Below are 25,107 nucleotides of genomic sequence, written 5' to 3'. Positions count from 1 at the left end.
ACTGAATCTTTACCGGTATGACTGTCAATTCATTGTAGGGTTAGAATTTAAATAAAGTACAAATTCAAAAATACAACGTATTTAAATAACACCACAATGAAAACAAACACAAAAGTAAAAGATTAAAATGAAAACGCTTTAATCTTAAAGGTACAGTACACCTAAAAAAAAGTTTTATAGACTATAAAAATAGATTTACTCACCGTCAGGATGTTACAATCCCGTGTGATTGTCTTCAGATTTCTGTTTATTTCTTAAGAAATCAATTAAAGGATTCTAGTATTATTTTTAGGTCAATTTGATTCAGTTAAGTTTCAGTTTGGGTATTATTTCATAAACCGTAATCTCTCCTCAATCTATAATTGGACCATACCAAGAGATCAGGTTCTGTACACATCATGCAGTGTTTAAACCGGACACACAGCTGCTATTTAATGGTGTCATAGGGTCATTGTATTAATGCACTGCTTAAAGTATATATTTTTTAACACAATGACAAACAACTGCAATCGTACTGAAAGGTGTAGAATAGATTATAGAAGAAGACTGTTTTGACAGAATCACTATACCAGAACGAGTGCCATTCTACACAAAGGCTGCTATTTGTCCTTCATATAAATAGCAATATCTAAAGGCATGGTTTCTGCATGTAATTCTGTAAACATTGTCCTCTAAAATGTTGTTTCCATAATTTACCATAATGAACTATTCCTTAATTTATAATTGCATCTCTCTCTCTATATATATATGGATAGTATACCATTGCAGTTTATTAAAAACTAAAAACACATTTACAAAAAAATAAAAATAAACTCCTTAAACTGAAAAAGCTGATGATACTGTGCATGTGTTGTGTGATTCAGTGTGAAGCAGACTGACACACAGCACGCCTGAATCTAACTGGTTCTTTTGGTGATTGATTCTGAACTAATTCTGTGCTAATGTTATGAGGCAGAACCTGATTTTACCAAGTGAGACATGTTCCTGGGACAACATCTTTGTTGTCCCTGGAACAACATTGTGATTAACCAATCAGATTTGAAGAACCAGTTTATAGATTTTGTGAAGTTTACGCTTAAAATCACTGTTTGGTGCTTACATCAGTGTCATTCATCTATCATTTCCTCTGATTTTAGGGATTACTCATGGTTAGGGTTAGGTTTAGGTGTAGGGATATGGTCAAGAATATATTTTTGGAGTAAAATGTTGTTCCACGGTCAACAAAATATGTTGACCTAGGAACACATCTAACTCAGTGCGGTTATGAGCGCGGGTAAACCGAAGGCTTGAATCAAGGGCAATCAAGGCCAGTGACATTACGTTGAGCGCAAAAGAACCGGTGAACCATTTTTTTTTCAACTGGTTTATTGAATCGAACTGTCCGAAAACCGGTTCGCTGAAAAGAATCGAGCTTCCCATCACTACTGGTGATCCGAAAACAGATGCAACCAGATCTTGACTCGAGAACGAGTCAATCTTTCGTTCGTTATCTGCTTGGCTCGGTGTTCATCTTCAGTTCTCTCTTCACAGCAGTTCAATCAGTGTACCGTTTGAGTAAATGAATTACTCCGGGATATTGGTTTATTTGAACTCAGGGGGAGTTTCAGCCACATTAAAAAAGTTAACAGCTTAAGTCATTTGTGGATTAATGCGTATTGGAGATGCGAACCATTTCAATTGATTCAGTTCGATTTGGTGAACTGGTTCAAAAAGATCCGGTTACATCGAATGATTCGTTCGCGAACCGGATATCACTAAACTGCAGTGTTTTGAAATCTCACACAACAGACACGTAAGAGAAGTCAATGCTGAATAAAGTCGTAGTTTTTGATAATTTTGGACCAAAATGTATTTTCGATGCTTCAAAAAATTCTAACTGACCCTCTGATGTCACATGATGACAAAGTGATGGACTACTTTGATGATGTTTTTCTTACCTTTCTGGACATGGACACACAGCTTCAATGGAGGGACTGAGAGATCTTGGACTAAATTAAAATATCTTAAACTATGTTCCGAAGATGAACGGAGGTCCTACGGGTTCGGAACAACATGAGGGCGAGTTATTGATGACATGATTTTCATTTTTGGGTGAACTAACCCTTTAAGTGTTTGAGCATATTGTTTGCAAACTGCAATTGATTAATCAATTAAAAATAAAGTAAGTTAGTTGTTATTTAGTGTTGTTTTTGTTGTTTAGTTGCAGTAATATGCAGTTATTAGCCGTGCCCACTGTATTTTTTGTTGGTTTTCATGAAACCCCCCTTGAAATTACCAGGAACCCCCCCCCCCCCAATCAAAATTGTCTGGAACTGCCACTGTACATATTATAAAATAAAACATTTCACCTGAATACTACTTTCTTGTTTAATTCTCAACAAACAAACAAACTCTCGATGTTTCTCCAGAGCTGTAGAGACATCTGCTGGTCAATATGAAGAACTGCAGTAACTCCCTTTCATCAAATAATACAGCATGGATTCATCAGTATATTGCAGTTTAATATTATTTTTTAGGTCATCTGTTTGGTTTTGATCTGTTAACATTTTTACCATTTCATTAATTGCTTGTTCCTTATAACTGTTTTACGGTTTAATCTAGCAAAAAAGCCTGTAATGGAGCATGTTGTCACAAAAGGACAACATGTTAACTTTATTTACATGTGCAATAAAGCAGTATGTCTAACAGCTTTTTTCTTGCAGTCACTATTCATACAGTTTAAGAGTTCCTACACCAACTGACTTTAGAAAATAAAGCCCCCCCCCCCCCCCCCCGAGAAATATTCACTGCAATAAAAATGACAAAACCGTTCCCGTAGCCCAATAACATGGGCTTGAATGAACACTGCACACTACAATACTCACCTGAAGAGCTTGTTTGCTTTAGTCTTCTTGTGATGAGCACTCACACCTTCATTCATGCAAGCAGACCACAGAATGCAGAGATGCCATCTCAGATGTATTTAATAAATTAAAACAAGATAAAAAAAGAAAACAAAAAACCTAATGTACATTTGACTCCTCTGTCTCTCCCTTTGTTCTTACTCTGTGATTCGCTAGTAAACAAACACGATAGAACAGCCCTCGTCCACCGACGATTAGGACACATTCTGGGCCCGTATGTAATGTAACACACATGCTACATGTCGGCAAGCAACTGGGCGAGAAACGAAAAAGAGAGAGAGAGACATACAGTATTTGTTTAAAGGGATTGTTTGCCTCAAAATTACAATCTGATACATTTATTCAGGCCATCAAAGATGTATGAGAGTTTGTTTTTTTCATAAGAACAGATTTGGAGAAATGTAGCATTCCATCACTTGTTCACCAATGGATGCTGAATGGGTGCCGTCAGAATGAGAGTCTAAACAGCTGATAAAAGCATCACAATAATACTTTTCACTTCACAAGACTTGAATTAATGGAATGGAGTGGCGTGGATTATTGTGATGTTTTTATCAGACTCTCATTCTTACGGCACCCATTGACTGCAGAGGATCCATTGGTGACCAAGTGAAGGAATGCTACATTTCTCCAAATCTTTTCCTATGAAGACTCCAGCTCATCTACATTTTGGAAGGTCTGAGAGTGAGCAGAATTTCAGCAATTTTGGGTGAACTCTTCCTTTAATAACTTGTTTTAAAAGCACTTCAAATTTTTAATGGTACCATTAACAGGACAGTTTAACCAAAAATGAATCTCATGTCAATCTACACCTGTACAACTCTATTCCTTCAGTGAAACACAAAGAAGAATTTCTAAAGAAAAATGTGCAGGTTATGAACGTCATGATGGTGGGTAAATGATGACAATTAATTCATCTTAGTGCATCGATCTCTCTCTTATTCGTTGTGTAACACACGGTCTCTACAAGTCACCAAATATGCTGCTGACCTTATATATATATATATATATATATATATATATATATAAAAACAATCATAATAATCATTTTATAAAAAAAAACGTCAACAACATTTTGGCAGAACCGAGCGCAAGGGGTTAAACAGACAGAGAGATATAGTGGATAGATATAAAGCCACAGAGAAAAATCTAATTGGTCCCTCTCTCTGTTAGCAGCACACGGACTCGTTACCCCACAGTTTACTAGAATATTATGTGCATTTATATATATATATATATATATATATACATATATATATATGTGTGTATATATATTCTTTTTATTTCAGTATCTCCAAAATAAAACTAAAAAACATTTAACTAACACCATTTCTTTGTTCAAACGGATGCAAATTATCACAAGGAAAACAGCCCAAGAGCCACGGAAGATCGAACGTGGGAGAATCAAAGAACGGTTTCCATTGAACATGCCGTGAGATGCGGGGGGGATCGGATCGCCCTACGGAGACCCCAAAATCCAATGAGACAGTGGCTGAAAGAGAGAGAGCAAGAAGGACGAGGTGGAGGAAGGTCCCGACTCTCAGACGGTCAGTTCTGACACTGGTCATTCACATCAGGAGTTGAACTTCTTGGGTTTCCTCTTACTCTGTGTCCGTATGAGCGGCTGCTCAGTAGTCCGCGGCGTATTCGGTTCCATGAAGGCCGCGGCACACCAAGGTGAACTCCTTCACAATGTCTTTCACTCGGCGCTTGTTCACTCGCTCCCTGAGAGGAAACAGAAAAATAAATGGTTTTTCATTCTTAGATGATGGGTTTTCTGAGAACATGTGCATGAAGACCTCAGCTGTAGAGATATCATATACAGGCCAACTTTACTTGATATATTCAGTTATTGGTACCTGAAACTTTAAACCTATTCAAAATATTTTTGTTATCTGAAATAAAGCAGAAAAAAGGGCAACTAACTGATAGAAAAAAAAGTTTGTTGAAGTACTAAATAAATAAAAATGAAAGCTAAATATAAATATTGAACATGTCTAAAAATGAGAAAAGCACATACCGGTAATAAAAATGTCAAAACCAGTAAGATTTAAAACAATTTTATAAATGAAACTAATAGTTTTATTCAGCGGGATGCATTAAATTCATCAAAAGTGACATTTAAAATGTTACAAAAGATTTCTATTTTAAAATACATGCTGTTCTTTTGAACTTTCTATTCAGCACAGAAAAAAATGTATCACGGTTTCCACAAAAATATGAAGCAGCTGTTTTCAATAATCAGAAATGTTTCTTGAGCAGCAAATCAGTATATTAGAATGATTTCTGAAGGATCATGTGACACTGAAGACTGGAGTTATGATGCTGAAAATACAGCTTTGATCACAGGAATAAATTACATTTTAAAATATATTCAAACAGAAAACAGCTATTCTAAATTGTAGTAATATTTCACAATATTCATGTTTTTATCGTATTTTTGATCAAATAAATAGTCTTTGTGAGCAGAAGAGACTACTTTAAAAAGAATTTAAAAATTTCCTTACCCGTTAGAATTTTAATAATGATTTAATGTTTTAAATAATATTATGAAGAAGGTAATATTCATCAATAATGAACTCATCTCACCTGAGCACCTGTTGACTGAACGTGTCTTTCTGCTCGTCAGAGACGCGGGAGGATGGGAAGCCCGGTGAGCGCAGAGCTTCTTTGAGCCACACCATCAGCAGAGCGAAGCAATGCTTGTTCAGACAGAAAAGCACCTCCGCAAACTGATCCATCAGACTGCGGGACGACTGACCGCCGATGGCCTGACCAAAGAACACAGCAGTCAGACTTTTGTGCTTTCTTGTTTTGTTTTACAACATTCAGCAACCTTCATGTATTGTAGAAGCTCACCTCCAGTACAGCCAGCAGGAGGAGTTTACCATCTTCCTGCACAACCTGACCAACAGGAGGAACGTCTGCGCAGTGCGCTATTAGCTCCGTCTGCAGTCAACGCAATTAAACAGTTCAACATTGCTCATGGCTACAGTTTATGAAAGTATATTTAACAAGAGGTAAAGAGACACAAACTGAAGGTCAATACAGACTGAATCTTCCATCAAAATTATACAAAATAATAATTTTGAAAAAAAGTCTCTTCAGCTCACCAGGGCTGAATTTCTTTGATCAAAAGTCCTGTAAAAACAGTAATATTATCACAATAAATTTTTTTCATAGTCACATGATCTTCAGAAATCATTCTAATATGCTGATTTACTGCTCCAGAAACATTTCTAATGCTAATTAAATAGTTTTAATTAGCTTAATAGTTTTGTGGAAACCTTGTTACATAGTTGAAAAATAAAAAATTTAATTGAGCAAGGATGCATTAAATTATCTGAAAAAGATGCATCATGGTTTCCACAAAAATATAGAGCAGGGCAAAACTTGATTGTAACTTAATAGCAAATCAGCATATTAGAATGATTTCTGAAGATCATGTGACACTGAAGACTGGAGTAATGATGCTGAAAATACAGCTGTGCATCACAGAAATAAATTACATTTTAACAATGTATTCAAACGGAAAGCTGGTAATTTAAACCGTAATAATATTTGGCAATATTACTGTTTGTACTGTATTTTTAATCAAATAAATGAAGACTTGGTGAGCATAAAAGACTTATTTTAAAAACACTGTAATTATTCCAAACTTTTGACCAGTAGTATATTCCTGTACTCCTTAGTGTGAATAATACTTCAGGTTATTACGATGATCTCTGACTTACAAAGAAAAAGCAGGTCGATTTGACTGTCGGGGCTTCTGGGAATTTCAGTGACAGCACTCCTAAAGTGCCGAAACACAGCAGTTTTAAATATTACACAGGCTCGGACATTCACACACATTCATACTTGGTTTCTACATTTGAAACAGACTTACCACAGTGAAACACGGCTTTCACATCAAGACTCTCTGATAAGAATAAATCAGGCTTCCGTTTGAGGGCCTACGAATCAGACAGAGCCAATGAACAGAGCACATGACATAAACCCCGCCCCTGGAACCCTGTCAATCACTCCTGAGCCCCGCCCACCCTCCATCACTCACTCCCTACACCTGTCTAGCTCTAGAAAATCAACCAAACGTACATATTCAATGCAAACAGATCAGGTAAGTATAAGAAATCAACACCAAAGAAACTAAAATACTGAAATTTAACTCAATAGAAACTAAAGGTATGATGATTTTTCTCTTTTTAGCGTTCTCACTTGTTTTTCATCTGTTCGATCACTACTTTCTCTGCTCAGTTGGACTGAATGCAACAGAAATCTAAGTAACATGTACGATAAAGACAACTGATGCATTAAGAAACTCATTAAGGATGAGAGGATATTTGAGAAAGAGACAGAGAGAGAAACCGATAGAGAGGGAGAACTTCATGAGAAGACATAAACCAGAGAGCCAATTCATTTGAATCAATTAATCAATTCATTGAGATGAATTCATTTAGGCTTCCATCGGTTTTTAGGGCTGGAATGACACTGGTAGGGGTTTGTGGGATCTTGATCCTAACCTTTATTCAGCAAGGATGCATTAAATTGATCAAAACGACAGTAAAGATATTTATAATGTATTTATAAAGATTTCTATTTTAAATATATAAGACAGATGTAGGTCATTACTATTAACATTTTATGTATTATTTTATTTATTTATAAATTAGTAAATCATTTATTTTTAATTACTCAAAATCATAAAGTTTGATTTCATTTCACTTTAAATCTTAGATGTTCAGTGCATTCTCAAATTCTTTTTTAACTCACTTCTTATCTAGATGCAATGGCAAGAAGCATTTTGGTTTCAACTGTGCAAAATCCTGCTGTATATATATATATATATATATATATATATATATACATATATATATATATATATACATATACATATATATATATATATATATATACATATACGTATATATATATATATATATATATATGTATATGTATATATATATATATATATATATATGTATATGTATATGTATATATATATATATATATATATATATATATATATATAGTGTGTTCCTGTAGCTCAAGTGGTAGAGCATAGCTTATCAAGCGCAAGGTTGGGGGTTCGATTCCCCGGGAACACATGATAGGTAAAAATTGATAGACTGAATGCACTGTAAGTCGCTTTGGTTAAAAGCGTCTGCTAAATGCATAAACTTAAACTTAAATAATATATATATAATTATTTATCACAGAATTTACGCCAACTACACTGTAGAAATGCTGTGAAATGCAACACGATCACAGCCAAGTTTGGATGTGTAATAAAGCAGGATCAGGAGGAGCAGGATCTTTGGACTGAATGAGATGTACACAGATTAGAGGGGTTGACTCTTGTCTGTGTGACTATTGGACAAAAGAACTGTCAATCATCCAATAGCAAAACCCCTCAGGTCAATTCCACTGCCCGAGCAAAACAAGGGTCTGTAAAGACCCTGTGACACAGGACAGAAGGGAAGAGAAGTAGGAAGAAAGGGACAGAGAAAGGGAAGAGAGAAACCCAAAGTGAATGAAATAAGAAACCAAAAACACACCTGAGCTTGGAGTTGCATAAATGAATCAACAATATCAGGATGATCCCTGGGCCCTAAAATATAATAAAGATGAAACTTAAGAAATAATAAGAATAATAAGAATATATACAAACAGCAAAAAAACAGATCGAACAGTCATGTGGAACGGAAAAGTCAACTGGACGGAAATAATCGCACGCGTGACAGAAGTAGGGCAGAGAAAGAGGAGGGAACATGAACGACTAGAAGGCAGTTGCAAAAAACTAAAAGGGGAAAAACAAAGGAAGACAGATCAATGAGTCCGTTCTGAAGGGGAGAAACAAATAAGGAAAAGAAATAGAAGTAACGAGAGAAAGAAAAGAAACCTAAACAACAAAAGAAACGGTGGGTTTGGAGTGGGAACCCAGGAGGCACCTGTTACTGTGATGACACTTGTGTTGCTTGCTTTCTTTTTAGTGTGCGTTTTAGTTGTTTTCATTGTCTGTAAATTCAGACACCAGACTGGCCCGCTGCGGCTGGTGAGTGCTTGGTTCCCACCGCCACCCCAGAAGAGCAAGGTAGCAGTCAGTCCCAAACTTCCCTCCCTTAGCTGTTCCCACACTCCAAACAAGACCCGCCCCCACAAACCAGACCCCGCCCACTCACCAAACCCCGCCCTTCACAGAAAACAAATGACACACAAACACACAGGCCACGGCAGGTCCTCTCGGCCATGACACCTGATCGGGATAAGAGTGTTATCTCTCACATTTCAGCTGATTTGGAAACGATGTGGTTAAAACAAAAGAACGTGATGAATGACAAACAAGATGTGAGGGATGCAAGCAAGCTAGTGTGGACACATGCAAAGACAACTAAGTGACTGTGTGTGTTTAGTAGGTCATTGTGTGTCACTGTGTGTGTTTTTGAATCATGCTGGACAATTTTAGGCTGTTTTCACACTTCTAGAAATTGGTCGGTCCAAACCAGAAAATGAAAATTTGGTCAAACAAGACTTGACTTCTTTGTAATTGTGGAATTTACCAATGATTTCTGAGTAAAAACTGTTTCAAAGTCCTACATCATATTTTTTCAGTGCAAGTCCTTTCATTAGATTTACATTAGTGATTGCATTACATTTCATTCCTTTGTATGTCTCTACATAAAGCAAAATGGAAATAAAGCTCACTTGACTTGAATCTACAAAAGAAAGCATGTTTTGCATTCAAGTCAACAAGAAAACTGGGTGGAAGTGGTGCAATGAAAAGAAAGAAGCCCTAAGACAAGTTTAACAGGTGCACTTAACCAAAATCCCCAACGTATGAATGTGTAAACACAGCATTATTGGTAAGCAATGCTGCATTCATAATCATATTAATACAAGCAGACCTTCTCAAAGTGTGATAAATTCAACCATGAATCTCGACTATATTGTTTGCGATTGTTGTTGATAGGGAATTAATACACTTACGCAACTTCTGGGCTATAATTCTAAGTCTTTTTTGTTGTTTATGGAAAAACAAACATAATTTGGAATTAGTATTAGGAATTTCACACTGTTATAGCTTTGCAGCAACCTTCCTAAGCTTTAACCAGTTAAACTTAATGTACTGTAGAGCGCATTTCATTATATGCCAAATATAATAATAATGTTCAAGAAACTAGATGAGATATAATAAACCCTGAGTATGATCTAAAGCTCTCTCGATTTGTGTAATGTAAAAATAAATATCTCAAGTAAGATTTTTTTTTTTATTAATAATAGTGATTATAATTTAAATTAAAAGTATTATAAGTTTAACCAATATTGTGTCAAATTAGATTCGGTGCACATTAACACACCGTTTAAAGAAATTACTGTAACTCAATAGTACATGTATTTACAGTATGTGGTCCTATTTATCATTGTTCAGCAAAATTTACCAAGTGAAATCCAGTCGTTTCAATGGGAATTTTTTTGTTATGATCACAAAATCTCACTTCTAAAAAACCTATTTACATTTGGTATCAAGGTCCATCTCAGGTAGTCCAATCACAAGTGGTGAGCACTCAATACAGATGTAAACAAGGTATAAACTATGTTATGGTCAATTCACATTCAGATGCATTTGTAGAATAAATGCTAATGCATCCTGATGTGCCCCTGACAAGAATGAAGCACCGTCTACTCACCTGTCAATCAATTGGATCACCTGAAATGACTGTTTAATACCAGGTGTAAACCAGACAAAATGCATTCGGATCCAGATCAGAACCTCTAGTGTGAAAACACCCTTCATTTAAGCATCTCTGAAACTCATGGGGTGAAAATGTCAAGCAGAACAGGATCAAAAGTCACCAAACCATTTCAGAAACAAAAACCATTTCATAAGATCATGCCTATTTCTGAACTCTCTTTCTGTGTGTGTGGGTTTAAAAACAGATACATGCAAACAACTGACTGTAAAGATAGCAAAACCACATGATTTCCTTCGCCCTCTGCAGCTGGTCTTTCCCAGCATGCCTACCTTGCTGGAAGATGGTCAGAGTAACAGAAGTGACCAATTCAAACAGCGCTTTGATTGGGGGGAAATGATTCGTTTCACTGGCAAATATGTGGACCATCTGCAAGAGAACAAAATCAATCAAACGAAACTCATAAGAAGCAGCACAACACATTCAAGGCTTCTGAGTTTTCAAAATCTAATTTAAGCATTGTAAGGCTTACACAATTAAACCATACAATTAAACCAAAAAAAGAATGTAGCTCAGATTCTAATTAAACAGGCACACATTCAACTAAAAAACATGGCTATTGCAAGTTTAAAATGCTCTAAAATATATTTTATAAAATATATATATATATATATATATATATATATATATATATATATACACACACACACACATATATTTTTATATTCATACATAACGAGTTAGAGGTTGCTGATATAATAATGTGTTTAAAGGAGGGCAATAAAAAGATTATTACGGTACATAGATCAAAAAGATGAGGGAGATATAAATAAGATGCAAATCTTACAAAAATCTACAACCCCGTGTCCAGAAAAGTTGGGACGTTTTGTTAAAATGCAATACAATCAAGCATCTGTGATTTGTTCATTCTCTTTAACTTTTATTAAATTGATAAAAGTATAAAGAAAAGATTTCCAAAGATTTAACTCACCAACGTAAATGTGTTTAGTAAATACGAACACATTTTCTCCTCTAAAACTAGCATTCTCTATTCTTTTTCTGTATTCCATCTACCGTACTTGTTTTCTTCATATTTACTTAAAAAATGACCCTCTAACACTTGCATTCTCTGTTGTTTTTCTATTCTATATTCTCATTTTATTTTTATTTATTTAAAGAAAAAAAACCCTTCTTGTACTGCGTTCGACTAATCGAGACTTGTCACAGCACATACATATCATTGCTCTTTAGTTGGTTTTGATTGCTTCTGATGTCCTCATTTGTAAGTCCCTTTGGATTAAAGTGTCTGCTAAATGACTAAATGTAAATATTTCATAAATGACGCATTTCCAACATTAACACTGTTATTTTCCTGTTTTAATAGCTTGAAGCAGCTTTGAAACAATCGGTGTTGTATAAATAAATGTGACTTGCCTTGATAATAAAGACTTTTGTTTATGGCCTCAAACGTGTATTTTTTAAGGACCTACATGGACATTACATTCATTTGTCATCCTGGGCTTCATGTACCTGGCGTGTTAAATCCAGCGCAGACGCCTGCGGTATGGTACTGTACATCTGCCCCAGCATCTCACTCAGCTGAGACACCATGGGGGCAAAATCATGCAGGAGAGTTTTCACAGACTTCTCAAAGATGGCACACACTGCCTGAGAGAGAGCAGAATTAAATCTGTGCTGCATCCATATTGAAAAGATATAATGAAACCTGAGCAAATGACTCAGAATAAGAAGTCCGAGGTGAATCATACCTCCACAACCTGCGAGTCATTCAGCCATTTACTGAGGACCGTCTGTATCAGTGCAAAGACCTGTTGGAGCACCACCACCACCTATAACACACAAACACACTGAGGTCCACCTCTGACATATTGAAAACGACTTCTTCGCAGTGACTGCAACAAGCTGGAAGGTGCTTACAGGGTTGGGGCCTGTCTGGGGTGGGGCTGATTTGATGGGCGGGGCATTCTCTCCTGACTCCTCCTCCTGTTTGGTGATGTCCAGCGTGGTGAAGAGATTGGACAGCAGACCGAGGATGTGAATAATAGCCAGTTTATTAGAGGGGTTTGGCTAAAAAAAAAAAAAAGAGAGAGAGAAACCAGGGTCAGATTGGTATTTGACATGCTTTTTAATTTTAAAGGAGCCATATTTTACCATTTTAAAGAATACAATTTCTTTTTTAAATCCACTTATAAATTCAGTTAAGATTTCATACACCATAAACAGTCCTTAATGAGCTGCTCATGACCATTTTTTCTCTCTCTATCAAACATTAGATTAAATCGAGTGTTTTTGTTACTGTACCTTTAAAGACATGCTATTTAAATTACATCTAATATGAGTGGCTAAACTAGCATAGCTCAATCTGTTGTTCACCAGGGCAAACCAAGTTATAGGGCTGAATGATTAGACAATATAACATCACAATATCACTTAATGCAATATTTAAGAAAACGCAAATAAAAACAAATATTATTATTGTAATTTTCTATCTGTTAAAAAAAAACTGAGGTTTTCCTGAGGTAAATGCCTGATGTTCATTCATGTTTATTTTATGCTATAACTAGGAATTAAACACGAAGAGATGATTGGTTCACTTGCAACTTGAACTGAGACAGATACAGTGATCTGTCACACCATATTTAAAAGCATCAAAACAGTGTTTTTTTGTTGGAATTTTGTAGTAAAATGGACAGAATTTGAAAGCTTAGACGTTTCATATCAAAGGTAGTAACAAAGCAGAAAACTTATTGTGATTGCTCAATGGGATGCACACTATAAATGTTTAGTGGAGTACTGTTCATCAACTGAATACAGCACAGAGTAAAACGTTCACTGATTTATTACATGGAGATCAAAAAATAAAGATAAATTAATACTGTTAACCCAGCACTATGACCCACACAGCTAATATTTTCCTACTGTAGTTCATCAACATTGTTTATATACTGACTAGGGATGCACCAATCCCATTTTTTCAGAACCGATAAATATATTTATATATAAATGTATAATATAAATTAATAAACATTTCTTGTAAATGCATAGCACAGTAATGGAGGCAGCAGCATATGATAGACAGAACAGAACAAAAAGGCTATTAATAATCTTTCATTGCGCTAAAGTATTATAATACAAAAGGCTCAATACAGAGCATTTACACGTAGCGTGTTGCAGTTTACATTTAGCAGATGCTTTTATCCAAAGCGACTTACAAATGAGGACAATGGAAGCAATCAGAATCAACAAAACTGAGCACTTGTAGAAAGTTTCATCGTTTTGACTGTTGCAACAATAACAGAATATGGGATTTGGATCGGTCTCATCTGTCCAGAAAACGCCAGTATCGGAGCTGATACAGATACTGAGTTTAGGATCGGTGGATCCCTAACATTGACTGATCGGAAAAGCACTAATCAACTTTTTCTTGGCAAAATATTTTCAGTTGAATACATTTCAGTGCGTCACTAACGAAGAATTTTGCTCTTGACAATTTAGCACACACACAACATGGGGAATTTTAGCACGTATGAACATCAAAACAAATAATGTCAGCACTTATGGTATTTAAAAGGATGTTTTGACAGCAAAAGAGTACACTTTTTAATGTGATCTATTTTAAAACAGTGTCAGTTCACTAATCTGCTGTTTTATCAGTTTTTCCATTGATCCTGCTTTAGCCTTTTTTTTTGGCACGTGTATTTGTGAAACAAAAATAGAACAAATATCTGCCCATATTGTGCTTGAAATGTCAGTTACTTAATATGAATCCACGCAGGGCTCTCAGTAACATTAAGCCGACCTCTCCTGCGGTTAGCGCCTAGAGTAATGCCAATCTGTTCCTGCTGAGAAATGTTCCATCCTATGACACGCTCCCGCAGATGCAGGGTCTGTTCACACGCAACCGGGCCAAACCAACACATGGACAAACAAACCTACAGGCCTGAGAGGATGTCAGTCGAGGGTTTAATGTCTCACCGTCTCCCCTGCTAGTTTCTCCAGTTGTTGGATGTACGGGGTGATCAGAGAGTGAAGGTTCCTCAAGATCTCCTCCACCGGCAGAGCGGACAACAGAAAGCCCAGAGCCTGCATCAACCACATGCACTGACTCGTCTAGAGAGAAAGAGATTGAAAAGAAGAACAGATTTAACAGGGTCATAACTAGGCCAGATGCATGTCCAGCTTCAAGTAATGCTCTCAATGAAAGCAAAAAAAGCCATGCAAAGTGACAAAAATCACAGCAGAATAAATAATTATGCACAGCTATCTGTAGAATCTTAAAAATCACATTAAAAGCCCTTTCTATGACTTAACACAAAAAAGTAATACTGTATGTTCATAGACCAGTAAACGTGTAACAATGTGTTTTACGCTTCAGTTTACACCATACATCTGTAATAAAATTAGATTTATATTGTAATATATTGGATTTTGCAGATAATCCAAAGATAATGTGTTTAAAAAGCAGCAATAAACATTGTGCCGATACTGGTAAATTCTCTATATTAAATAATGTTCTTAGTCTTTCCTTCCTGTAAAATGGAAACCATTTATTATTGTTTACGTATATAGCTTATTATTGACTACCAGTATCCAGAAGAAAAAAGATTTTATGCATAATGTGGAAATTTTAGCAAATAATAATTACATGATTGTCTTTTCATCATCATTTTCAACATCACATCACTTTTCATCATTTGAGATCTCTCTTATGAGAACTCTTATATCTTATATAATATTATATATAAATAATAAAAATAACTGTGCAATGATGTGCACTAATAAATAATGACACCATGAACATATTACAAAAGTAAATATGATTGTATTTTTGTTTCATTTAGATTTTAACAAAGGAAAAGACAAATCATTTTTGTGTGTGTAACACCTAATCAGGTGTACTATGCAAACTGACTTAAATCTAAACGATTTAATGAACTAAATTATCACCATTTACAGCTTTATAACATTGCCTTTGTTTGAGGAAAAAAAGTCTGATTTCCAAACTCACCTTATGGATCTGTTTAATAAGTACTTCCTGGAAAAAAATTGGAAAAAGACACACATTCATAAATGGAAAAACTGTATAAATTTGTCCCATAAGTCTCAGCATCATCATTAGAGCATGTAATACCTGTGAAACAGCGACTATATTGTTGGCATATGGGGGCAGGTCGTATTTGCACTCTCTGCAGATCTTCTTTAGCGTGGAGACGCTGGAAACAGACAGGTCTGGATTGCCCAACGCCTGCAAAACCAGCGGCAGAACGCTGCTCAACATCACCGGATGATCTGCCAACCACTCTGCCAACGCTCCTACAGAGAGACGTAATGGGTAAATATCTGGCTGGAACACAAAGCTGGGTATATGTGTGTGAATGTAATTGTGTAACTGTCTGGCCTGGACTCAAACGCATGAAAACAGCCCAAACTGCTTGAGATGATAAATGACAATTTTTTAACACATAGAAATGAGTGTTTTTAATGATATACGAGCACACACCGATGGTGAACATGACCGTGTCGGCCAGCTGGACGTTGTTTATGTTGATTCTAGGGATGAGACCGATGAGTCCGGGGATGACATCAGAATAGTTCACATCTATCGTTTCGGCGATGGACTGGAATCCATACAACAGCGCTTCTGTATGCTGGAATCAAAAAACAATTGCACCAAATCCTGTTAAAAGGCACCATGTAGGTCTGCAGAATTTGGTAAAAAAAAAAAAAAAAAAAAATTGAACAGCATTTTTTCCTGAAAAACATTTGAAAATGCAACATATAATTTATATAGAATTTTTACATTTATATTATTATTCAAATTCAATTCATTTCAAATATGTGACCTTGGACCACAAAACCAATCTTAAGTGTCAATTTTTCGAAACTGAGATGTAGACATCATCTGAAAGCTGAATAAATAAGCTTTCCATTGATGTATGGTTTGTTAGGATTGGAAAATACAACTTTTTGAAAATCTGGAATCTGAGGGTGCAAAAAAAAATCGAAATACAATAAGTTGTCCAAATGAATTCTTAGCAATGCATATTACTAATCAAAAATTACAAAATATCTTCATGGAACATGATCTTTACTTAAAATCCTAATGATTTTTGGCATAAAAGAAAAATCAATCATTTTTACCCATGCAATGTTTTTTTGGCTAATGCTAAAATATACCCCAGTGACTTCAGACTAGTTTGGTGCTCCAGGGTCACATATATTAATTTATATAATTAGTATATAGAATTATAATTTTTGCAGTTTGTTTTTAGCTCTCCACAATTTGGAGATTTTATGCAATTATATACAATTTTGTAATTACATCAATGTAACTGTAAAATAATTTGAAATATGTATATTTCACAGTAATATTACGCAAACAAGTATTTAAGAACATAGTAAAATAAATATATTATTTATCAGTACAACTATTCAGAATAATATTTAAATAATCTTTTACAGTATTAATGAATTAACAGATTTAATAATATATTCAATTATAATTATAGAATAATTATATGAATTAATATATTTTGGAAATATAAATATTAATATTAAATTGAAATAAAAATCTGAATTAATAATCTATAAATTCTTAATTTTCAAATATTTAACCAGCAAGCCTTTATTTTGGCTAAAGACTGCAGGAAGCAATTAAAGCTCTCATATGCTGATCTCTGTTTAAGTGTTTGAGAAGATTTTTGGTGCATGCTGCTTTTTTTTAATTAATTTTTTAAAATGACACAAAATCATGGCAGAAGCAGAGATGATTTTGTGTGGAAGAGCCTTTACTGCAAGCCAAGTTTTTCTGAGATGCTGAAAACACCAGATCATGAGCTGCTCTCGTGTAGATGAATACAGTGCCACCCCTTCACTATAACACGCAGCGCTTGTATTTATTTAATGAAAACCTTTGAGACTTGATAATAGCACCAAGCCATTATTGTGATTTTGGTTTTAGCAATCATGCAGCCCTAGCCTCAAAAGTTTGCCCTTTTGCTTCCAATGTTTAATGACCCAGCAAAACCAATGAAAACTGTAGACTAAATCCACTGTTTTCTGACCTGCCATGTTGTTGTTGGCTCTGTATTGGTGAGGAGTCGTCCCAGTTTCTCATACAGGTTACTGAGTAATTCAGCTCCCAGCATCTCATAGACGTACATCAGTGTGTCAGATATATCCACCCTAAAAGAGCCAAGCAGGAAGTAAAATGAACCCTTTGTATTAGTTTTTTTTATTAAAGATAATGGATCACCACAACACATAATTAATAAATATTTATTAACAGTGTATTATATATTAAATACTTTAATATTAAATATATATTATTTGACTTCCTATTTAAAATATAATATTTCAATATTTTATTTTGCTCATTAATAACAAGAACAGGAGCTTTGTCTGCTATTCCACTTCAACAAATCCAGCATGAAATTGCTGAGTGTAGTAGAAAATGTTCCAACAGGCCCATGAGAATGTGAATCACACACACACATACACACTGACCTGTAGATCCTGAACTGCTCCTTCTCGTCTGATGACCAGGAAGCATACTCCTCATCCGTAGGGAAACGCGCTTTGTGCAGAAGAACGTCTACAAGCTGGAAGTACACAGGCCTATAGACCTGCAGATAGACGGCCTGCTTCTCTGCCTCAAACGACATGATGTCATCCTGAAACACACGGGCGAACATCAACAAATACACACTACACTTCTGCTGAAGTAAGGGAGAATACAGGCACTGGGTCAGTATCACAAAATAGAACAATAACTATAAAGATAACGACAAAGACATAGATCTAAAAATCGTTCCTAATATTAAAGAATAGCACAGTCCACACCACAGCTATTACGATAAATGCACAGAGAAATGATATTGTTGGAGTCATTTTCATAATTTGTATTTTTTAGATCCGTGAATGAGGTCTTAAAGGGACAGCAACCTAAATAAACCTGCTGCTGTCTGTCATCAGTGTTTATTTATACATTAAAGACTAACCAGAGTTATTTTAAAGTTGAATAGATAATCCAGTTCCTTTGGTATTTCTGTACCCGAATATTACTGTCATACCGACATGAAAAACAAAGCACAGTCAATTTAAGGTTTGTATGTTATTGTATTTATTTGTGGATAGTGGTAGGTTTGTCTTAAAATTTATCGCTAATACTTTATTTCTTAATGGAGAAACAATATATGAAAAAAAATACAAATTATGAAAATGACTACTACTACTATATAAGTATCCATAATCCAATTAGATTCTTTCTATTCCATACAGCGGCAAAAAATAAATAAATAAATAAACATACACATTAAATATTCATCTAATGCAGACTGGAAGCACGCACAAGGACACAAGCAAAGGACATTCCTGAATATTCAACACGTGACACATACTGCAGCAAATACACAGCACAGGTGTATGCTTGAGAGATACAGCTCAATGTCTCTAACAGAGACTCTTCATCACTGCTGGAGATGGAGATTAACACAAAAAAAACAACGAACCTCCACACACAATACAAACCTTTCAGAAGATCAGTCAGCGTGTTTACTGATGCTAAAACTGTCCTACACATAAGACAGCACTTTGTGTGTGTTAAGACGGGTTTAAGATGTCAGCTGCTCACCTGTAGTGTGTACCAGAAGGTGAGCGTGAGAGAGCTGGTGGTCTCGTTGACAGGGTAGTGACCAGGGATGCCTGTGCAGAACATGATCATATTCACCAGAGCCAGAAAACTCTGCCAGTGCTCCACCTGCTCCAAAAGAGCTCTGACAGAGAAGAGCAGAACAGACCTTCATCACACAGGATCACAATCACCAGCACTACATCATATCTGTCACTAGGGATACACAATATTGATGACATTTCAATTTAAGCATTTAGCAGATGCATTTATCCAAAGTGACTTATAAACGAGGAACAAAATCAAGAAGCCAACAATACTTATAAGAACAGGTTTAGTTGACAACTAAACTAGGAAGCAAACTAGTCAAGAGGAGAAATGCAAAGAAGAAAATGGTTGAGCAAAATTGATTTATTAACAACCAAAAAAATTATTTAAAAAAATTAAAGCACAAATGAATGTAAAACTGATTTACAGCCAATATTATATATATATATATATATTTTTTTTTTTTTTCAGTTACAAAGAAAAATGTAACAGTTGTCTTAACCTGTCTGACAATCTTTGAAAATAATATTGTTGTTAAAAAAAATTATAATTATAAATTTGGGGTCTGTAAGTTTTTTTTTATTAATTTTTTTAATGAATACTTTTATTCAGGAAGGATGCATTAAATTGGACAAAGTGACAGTACAACCATTTATTTTGTTGTTCTTTGAACCTCTTCATCCTTGAATCCTGAAAAATCATGGTTTCCGCAAAAATATTCAGCAGAACAACTCATTGCAAATCAGCATTTCAGAATCATTTCTGGAAGGATCATGTGACACTGAAGACTGGAGTAATGATGCTGAAAATACAGCTTTGATCACAGGAATACATTTCATTTTACAATATATTTAAATAGAAAACAGTTATTTTAAACTGTACTAATATTTTTGGTTTTTACTGTATTTTCAGATAAGAAAATCCCTCCTTTATCTTTTGTTGTGGACGTCAAATGTGGTGCATTTCTTTCAGTGTCACATGACAGGGAATCGGAGAGAAACATCAGGAATTGTCATTTAGTCTGACACCCACTTCCACTCTTAGTTTTAGAGTGTGACAGAGCACCGAAAAATGGAGTGAGATTTGAGCAGAAACTGTAACATGTCTGACCAAAATCAAGTCTGAGTCGGCTACTGGGACAGTGCCTTAGATATAACCCTGAGCCGAGTATCATCTGCTCACTCAGCAAGAGAACATCCACAGAGAGCAGAAGCTTTCAAAGTGAAGATCTCGCCATAATTACTTCAACAGTATCCCTCCAGACACTCGTGCATGCACACATCTCACACAGAGTCCAGTGAAATCAGTGTTTGTACCTTGAATGATTCTCTCCCAGAGAGACAGCGATTCGACAGATGCCATGTGACGTTTCCATGTCTCCATTCTGTACGGCGTCTCGTAATTGATCCTGTAGCTGCAACACCTGCGGCACCAACTTCAGAAGAGTGTTCACATACCTGAAACACACGGACGCAACCTTCAGGACTCAACACCAAACAACACTGGCATTAGCAACACATTAAGCTTTAGGAATGTGAAAGATTAATTGTGAAGATTAATTGCGGTGACATTCAAGACTGTTTAAACCCCAAACTTAGCTTTTTACTTCTGGCGACTGTATCTCGGCTACAAAATTCATAGAAGTTGTGAAGATGATCATGATGAACAAAGGCTTGTCGGTCACAGACTTATTTTCTGCAATTATCCAAAAGCTAATAGAAAAATTGTTGACGAGGGAACCAGAGTGATTCTCACTTCCAAGTTGGCCTACAAAAATCTGTCATCACTGCAGTGCTCTCTGTGTGATAAGCATATTTTGAATGCACTGCAATTTGTTTTGGATAAAAGTGTCAGCCAACTGCATAATGTAGATGCCATATTCATCAAGAAAAATATGGTGAAAAAAGAGTGTGAAAAGTTGCCAGCACAGGTGGTATTAGCTGAAAATGAAAGCCATTTCAGAGGAGGATTACATTTTTTGATATTTTACATTGATCCTGTAAAATAAGATGTAATGAATCATTCACAATAGGACCAGGAATCTTTATTAAGAGTGTAAATTTTATTAAGAGTGCAAATGGTCAATTTTGGGACAACTTTTTCTTAAAAACACAGATTTTTGCATCGCATGACATTAATTAATGTACTTTAGTGGTGTGGATTACTTGTGGTTTATGTGATGTTTTTATCAGCTGCTTGGAAGTGATGTGATGCTACATTACTCCAAATCTGTTCCTATGAAGAAACAAACTCATCTATATCTTGTTGGCCTTGAGTGTGTGTACATTATCAAAAAAATGTTCCTTTTAGGTGAACTCTTCCTTTAATCTAATCAGTGCCCTTGATAACACGCACTCTTTAAAGGGAAGGTTTACCCGTGCACTGATTTCACGTGATGCAGTGGTTTTCAACTTGCTTGGCTAATTTACTTCACACATTCCCTTAATGACAAAAACACATCAAACAACATTAGCTCTAAACTGCACAACGTACGTTTTCTCTTCTCTTGAAATCATCACTCTTGCCTTCATTTGTCTTCAGCTGTTACCTCATTCCCACATCAACTTCTGTCATGTTCCTCACTCCTGCTGCCACCTCAGCGTTTCTGGAACAATCTGTCCTCAAGCTCTCTCTCTCTCTCTCTCTCTCTCTCTCCCTGTCGCTCTCTGTCGTCTCATCCTCGTTTTGGTGTCAACAGAAGGAAGGACACATGAGTGGAAATGTTAACGAGCAGTGGACAAAGAAAAAGTATGAACGGCAGCTCATTACGGGCTCATCACGAGCTTGTCTGAGGCTCAGCACTCCACAGACACATCCGAGTGCTTCATATAACCACACAGAGCAAAATCTACACTGTTGCACCCTTAACTACTCCTCGATTAGGCTTTACTCAGATCGGTCCATCTATCCATCTATCTATCTATCCATCCATCCATCGATCACACATCTATCTATCTTTCTATCTATCTATCTATCTATCTATCTATCTATTAGGGCTGGGACAACGCGTCGAGGTCATCGATGACGTCGACGCAAAAAATACGTCGACGCAAAATATGCGCATCGATTCGTCGACCTGTTTTTATTTCTCTAAAAAACGTTTGCAAAACGTTTACCTTATGTGCGCTGAATATACGCGATTGCCGGATCAACATTCTGTCCAACGTTATATAACCAATCCAGGGGTTTTTCTGCATTGATCTTTTTTTTTGGCGGCTGTCAAAGCCTTATTTGATCGGTGAGTGACAGTGACAGGGCGCGTACGAGAGAGAGCCCCGGCTGCGCGCGCACTCACAGTCTTCAAACAACAAGAGCGCTTCTTGCTCTCTCCCTCCCTTGTGCATATTAACCAAAATCATTAGACACGATAGAAAAAGGGCGGAACGCCAAAGTTTCACGTGGAGCATTCGGAGATTTTTTTTCTCCATGACAGGCTGCTGGCTCTCACTGTTAATTTTTTTTTTTTGTAAAAGCACTCTCTGTATTATCTTAAAGCCCTCAAGTTTACATTTACATACTGTATTCTTTCAATTGCTCTAAACAAGTATTTTGGCTGACCTTTTTTATTGAATACTAGACATCAAGTTGTTGTTATTTTCATCTGAAAGAACTTCTTTTTTCAGTAAGCTAGGCCCTATGTGTTCAGTAAGCTTGTTTCAGTAAGCTATGTGTTTTCAAGGTTTCAAGGTTTTATTGAATGCTATCTCTATACAAGTGCAAAGTAATGCATTCTTAGTCAGTCTTTTATTTTGTAATTTTAAGAGCAATAAACATATATTGCAATGTTAAGGAATTGATGTTTTTTTCATTCAGATATGTAAATCAACATGTATAAATTGTTAGTAGTCAATTAATGGGGAGATAATCGAAATCAAATCGGTCTGAAATATTAATCGTTAGATTAATCGATGCACCGAAAAAATAATCGCTAGATTAATCGTTTAAAAAATAATCGTTTATCCCAGCCCTACTATCTATCTATCTATCTATCTATCTATCTATCTATCTATCTATCTATCTATCTATCTATCTATCTATCTATCTATCTAATCTCACATTGATCACACATCTATCTATCTATCTATCTATCTATCACACATATCTATCTATCTATCTATCTATCTATCTATCTATCTATCTATCTATCTATCTATCTATCTATCTATCTATCTATCTATCCATCTAATAATCAACAAACCTATATCAACGTGATCATAATAATAAATTCATTTGTTTACGATCACAATAAAACAAGATCAAATGCTCATTCCCTTTCAGAGAGTACAAAATGAGATGATATTTCAGAGATTGTGATGTAATACGATAATGATAAATTATAAAGGAATCTGTATGACATACCAGGGAGATGTTTCACAGTTCGGTAGGTTTAATTTTTTATTTATTATTTTGCAGTGCTGAATCGGAGAGCTGCTGCCAAAAGCACACTTAAACACACAGAAGAATTTCAAGGGGGTCATATCATGGAAAACACGATTTTTCTCGCTCTTTTCTTGAAATAAGATACTGATGTACTACAGTATGTAGGGTTGGGTATCGAGAATCGAGTGGAACCGGGACTAGCTTTGCGATTTTCCCGGTATCGTTCAAAAGTTTTCATTTCGATTCCTAGTTTCGATTCCTAAAGCTTAAAAGAAAGAGAAAAAAAAGTTTCGATTCACAGTCCGCCCGGCGCCGACCGGAAGAAGAAACCGCTGAACACCAACGAAGAAGCGTCCACCGGAAGTTTTGGTATCGAACGTGGACAGCGTGCGTCGGCGGTCCAAAGTGGAGAGAGAGCTGCAGATATACAAGGAAGTTCCACTGGTCCTTATGTCTGAGGACCCTGCTGCATGGTGGTGGAACCAACAAAAGACTTATCCTTTGCTGTCAAATCTTGCTTTCTCTAATTTATGTGTTCAAGCGTCATCTACTCCGAGCGAACGTGTTTTCTCCACAGCAGGAGATACAATTTGTCCAGAACGCTCACGCATCCTGCCTGAGAAAGCAGATATGATAATTTTCTTGAACAAGAACTGTTTCTGATTTTATACTGTACCTGCTGCTAATCTGGACTGAGTTTTAAAAGTTGTCTCTAATAGTTTATTTTCTATTCTGCACCAGGTTAGCCCATCAGTGGGAGCAAGGTAATTTTAAGTACCTGCAGTATCATACACTGTCATGTGTAAATGTTTGTGAGGTTTTCAAAAATAAAGCTCTCTTGAGGAAAGTGTACCCCTGTGAAAATATATACATAATTAATAATATTTATATAATATTCAAGTTCATAGATTTGATATTTATATTGTAGTTGAAAACAGCCCTGTGAGAAATTCATAGTAAAGTTAATAAAAAGTAAAAAGTTCATAGAATTCAAATTGATGGAGAAGGTCAGACTATTTTCTTCAGAAAGACAGTTGGTTAGCTAAGCTCATTTAAAATATCTTAAACTTTTTTGACCCTGCCTCTTAAAAGAATCGGAATCGAGAATCGTTGGGAACCGGAATCGAAACAAGGAATCGGAATCGGACTCGGAATCGTTCAAATTTAAACGATACCCAACCCTAACAGTATGTAAACAAGATCTGTTCCAAAACCCAGTGAGTTGGCAGAATCTGAAAGCATCGGAGGCAACAATGTGAAGGCTGTTCCAAACAGCAGGCAGCAACCTTATGCTGCTTTCAGAGATACTAGATTCGGTCCAAATTATAATGTAGTATCGCATGCATCCTTCACAGGTGACGCAATCACACGATGCACTAGGATGAAAACATCATCTAACATAGAAAATGCTACATTTACTGTTTCAACATGCTAATGT

At 35.8% G+C, this 25,107-nt stretch overlaps 1 protein-coding gene across 2 annotated transcripts in view; it reads right to left on the bottom strand.

Annotated features, from left to right (window-relative positions):
- Positions 1–3,957: 3,957 nt before the first annotated feature.
- The window catches only part of ipo13b (importin 13b), a 41,956-nt gene continuing 20,806 nt past the window's right edge, over positions 3,958–25,107 (bottom strand). Inside the window, exons 4-21 of one of the 2 annotated variants that reach the window (XM_059512102.1) lie at positions 20,606–20,746; positions 19,245–19,386; positions 18,119–18,285; positions 17,677–17,797; positions 16,113–16,260; positions 15,744–15,925; positions 15,621–15,647; positions 14,588–14,722; positions 12,530–12,679; positions 12,361–12,441; positions 12,122–12,259; positions 10,924–11,020; positions 8,459–8,511; positions 6,790–6,856; positions 6,638–6,696; positions 5,763–5,852; positions 5,493–5,674; positions 3,958–4,628 (exon numbers count right to left, since the gene is read on the bottom strand). In XM_059512102.1, the coding sequence (XP_059368085.1) occupies positions 4,532–4,628; positions 5,493–5,674; positions 5,763–5,852; positions 6,638–6,696; positions 6,790–6,856; positions 8,459–8,511; positions 10,924–11,020; positions 12,122–12,259; positions 12,361–12,441; positions 12,530–12,679; positions 14,588–14,722; positions 15,621–15,647; positions 15,744–15,925; positions 16,113–16,260; positions 17,677–17,797; positions 18,119–18,285; positions 19,245–19,386; positions 20,606–20,746 (2,077 nt within the window). In that variant the 3' untranslated portion in view covers positions 3,958–4,531. Of the gene's footprint in view, positions 4,629–5,492; positions 5,675–5,762; positions 5,853–6,637; positions 6,697–6,789; positions 6,857–8,458; positions 8,512–10,923; positions 11,021–12,121; positions 12,260–12,360; positions 12,442–12,529; positions 12,680–14,587; positions 14,723–15,620; positions 15,648–15,743; positions 15,926–16,112; positions 16,261–17,676; positions 17,798–18,118; positions 18,286–19,244; positions 19,387–20,605; positions 20,747–25,107 lie in introns of those variants that run through there. The other variant, XR_009424139.1, reaches the window with a different exon arrangement.

The sequence above is a fragment of the Carassius carassius genome, chromosome 27, assembly GCF_963082965.1.
Source record: "Carassius carassius chromosome 27, fCarCar2.1, whole genome shotgun sequence".
In the NCBI taxonomy this organism is placed as follows: Eukaryota; Metazoa; Chordata; class Actinopteri; order Cypriniformes; family Cyprinidae; genus Carassius; species Carassius carassius.
This window is presented reverse-complemented; position numbering and strand designations above follow the sequence as displayed.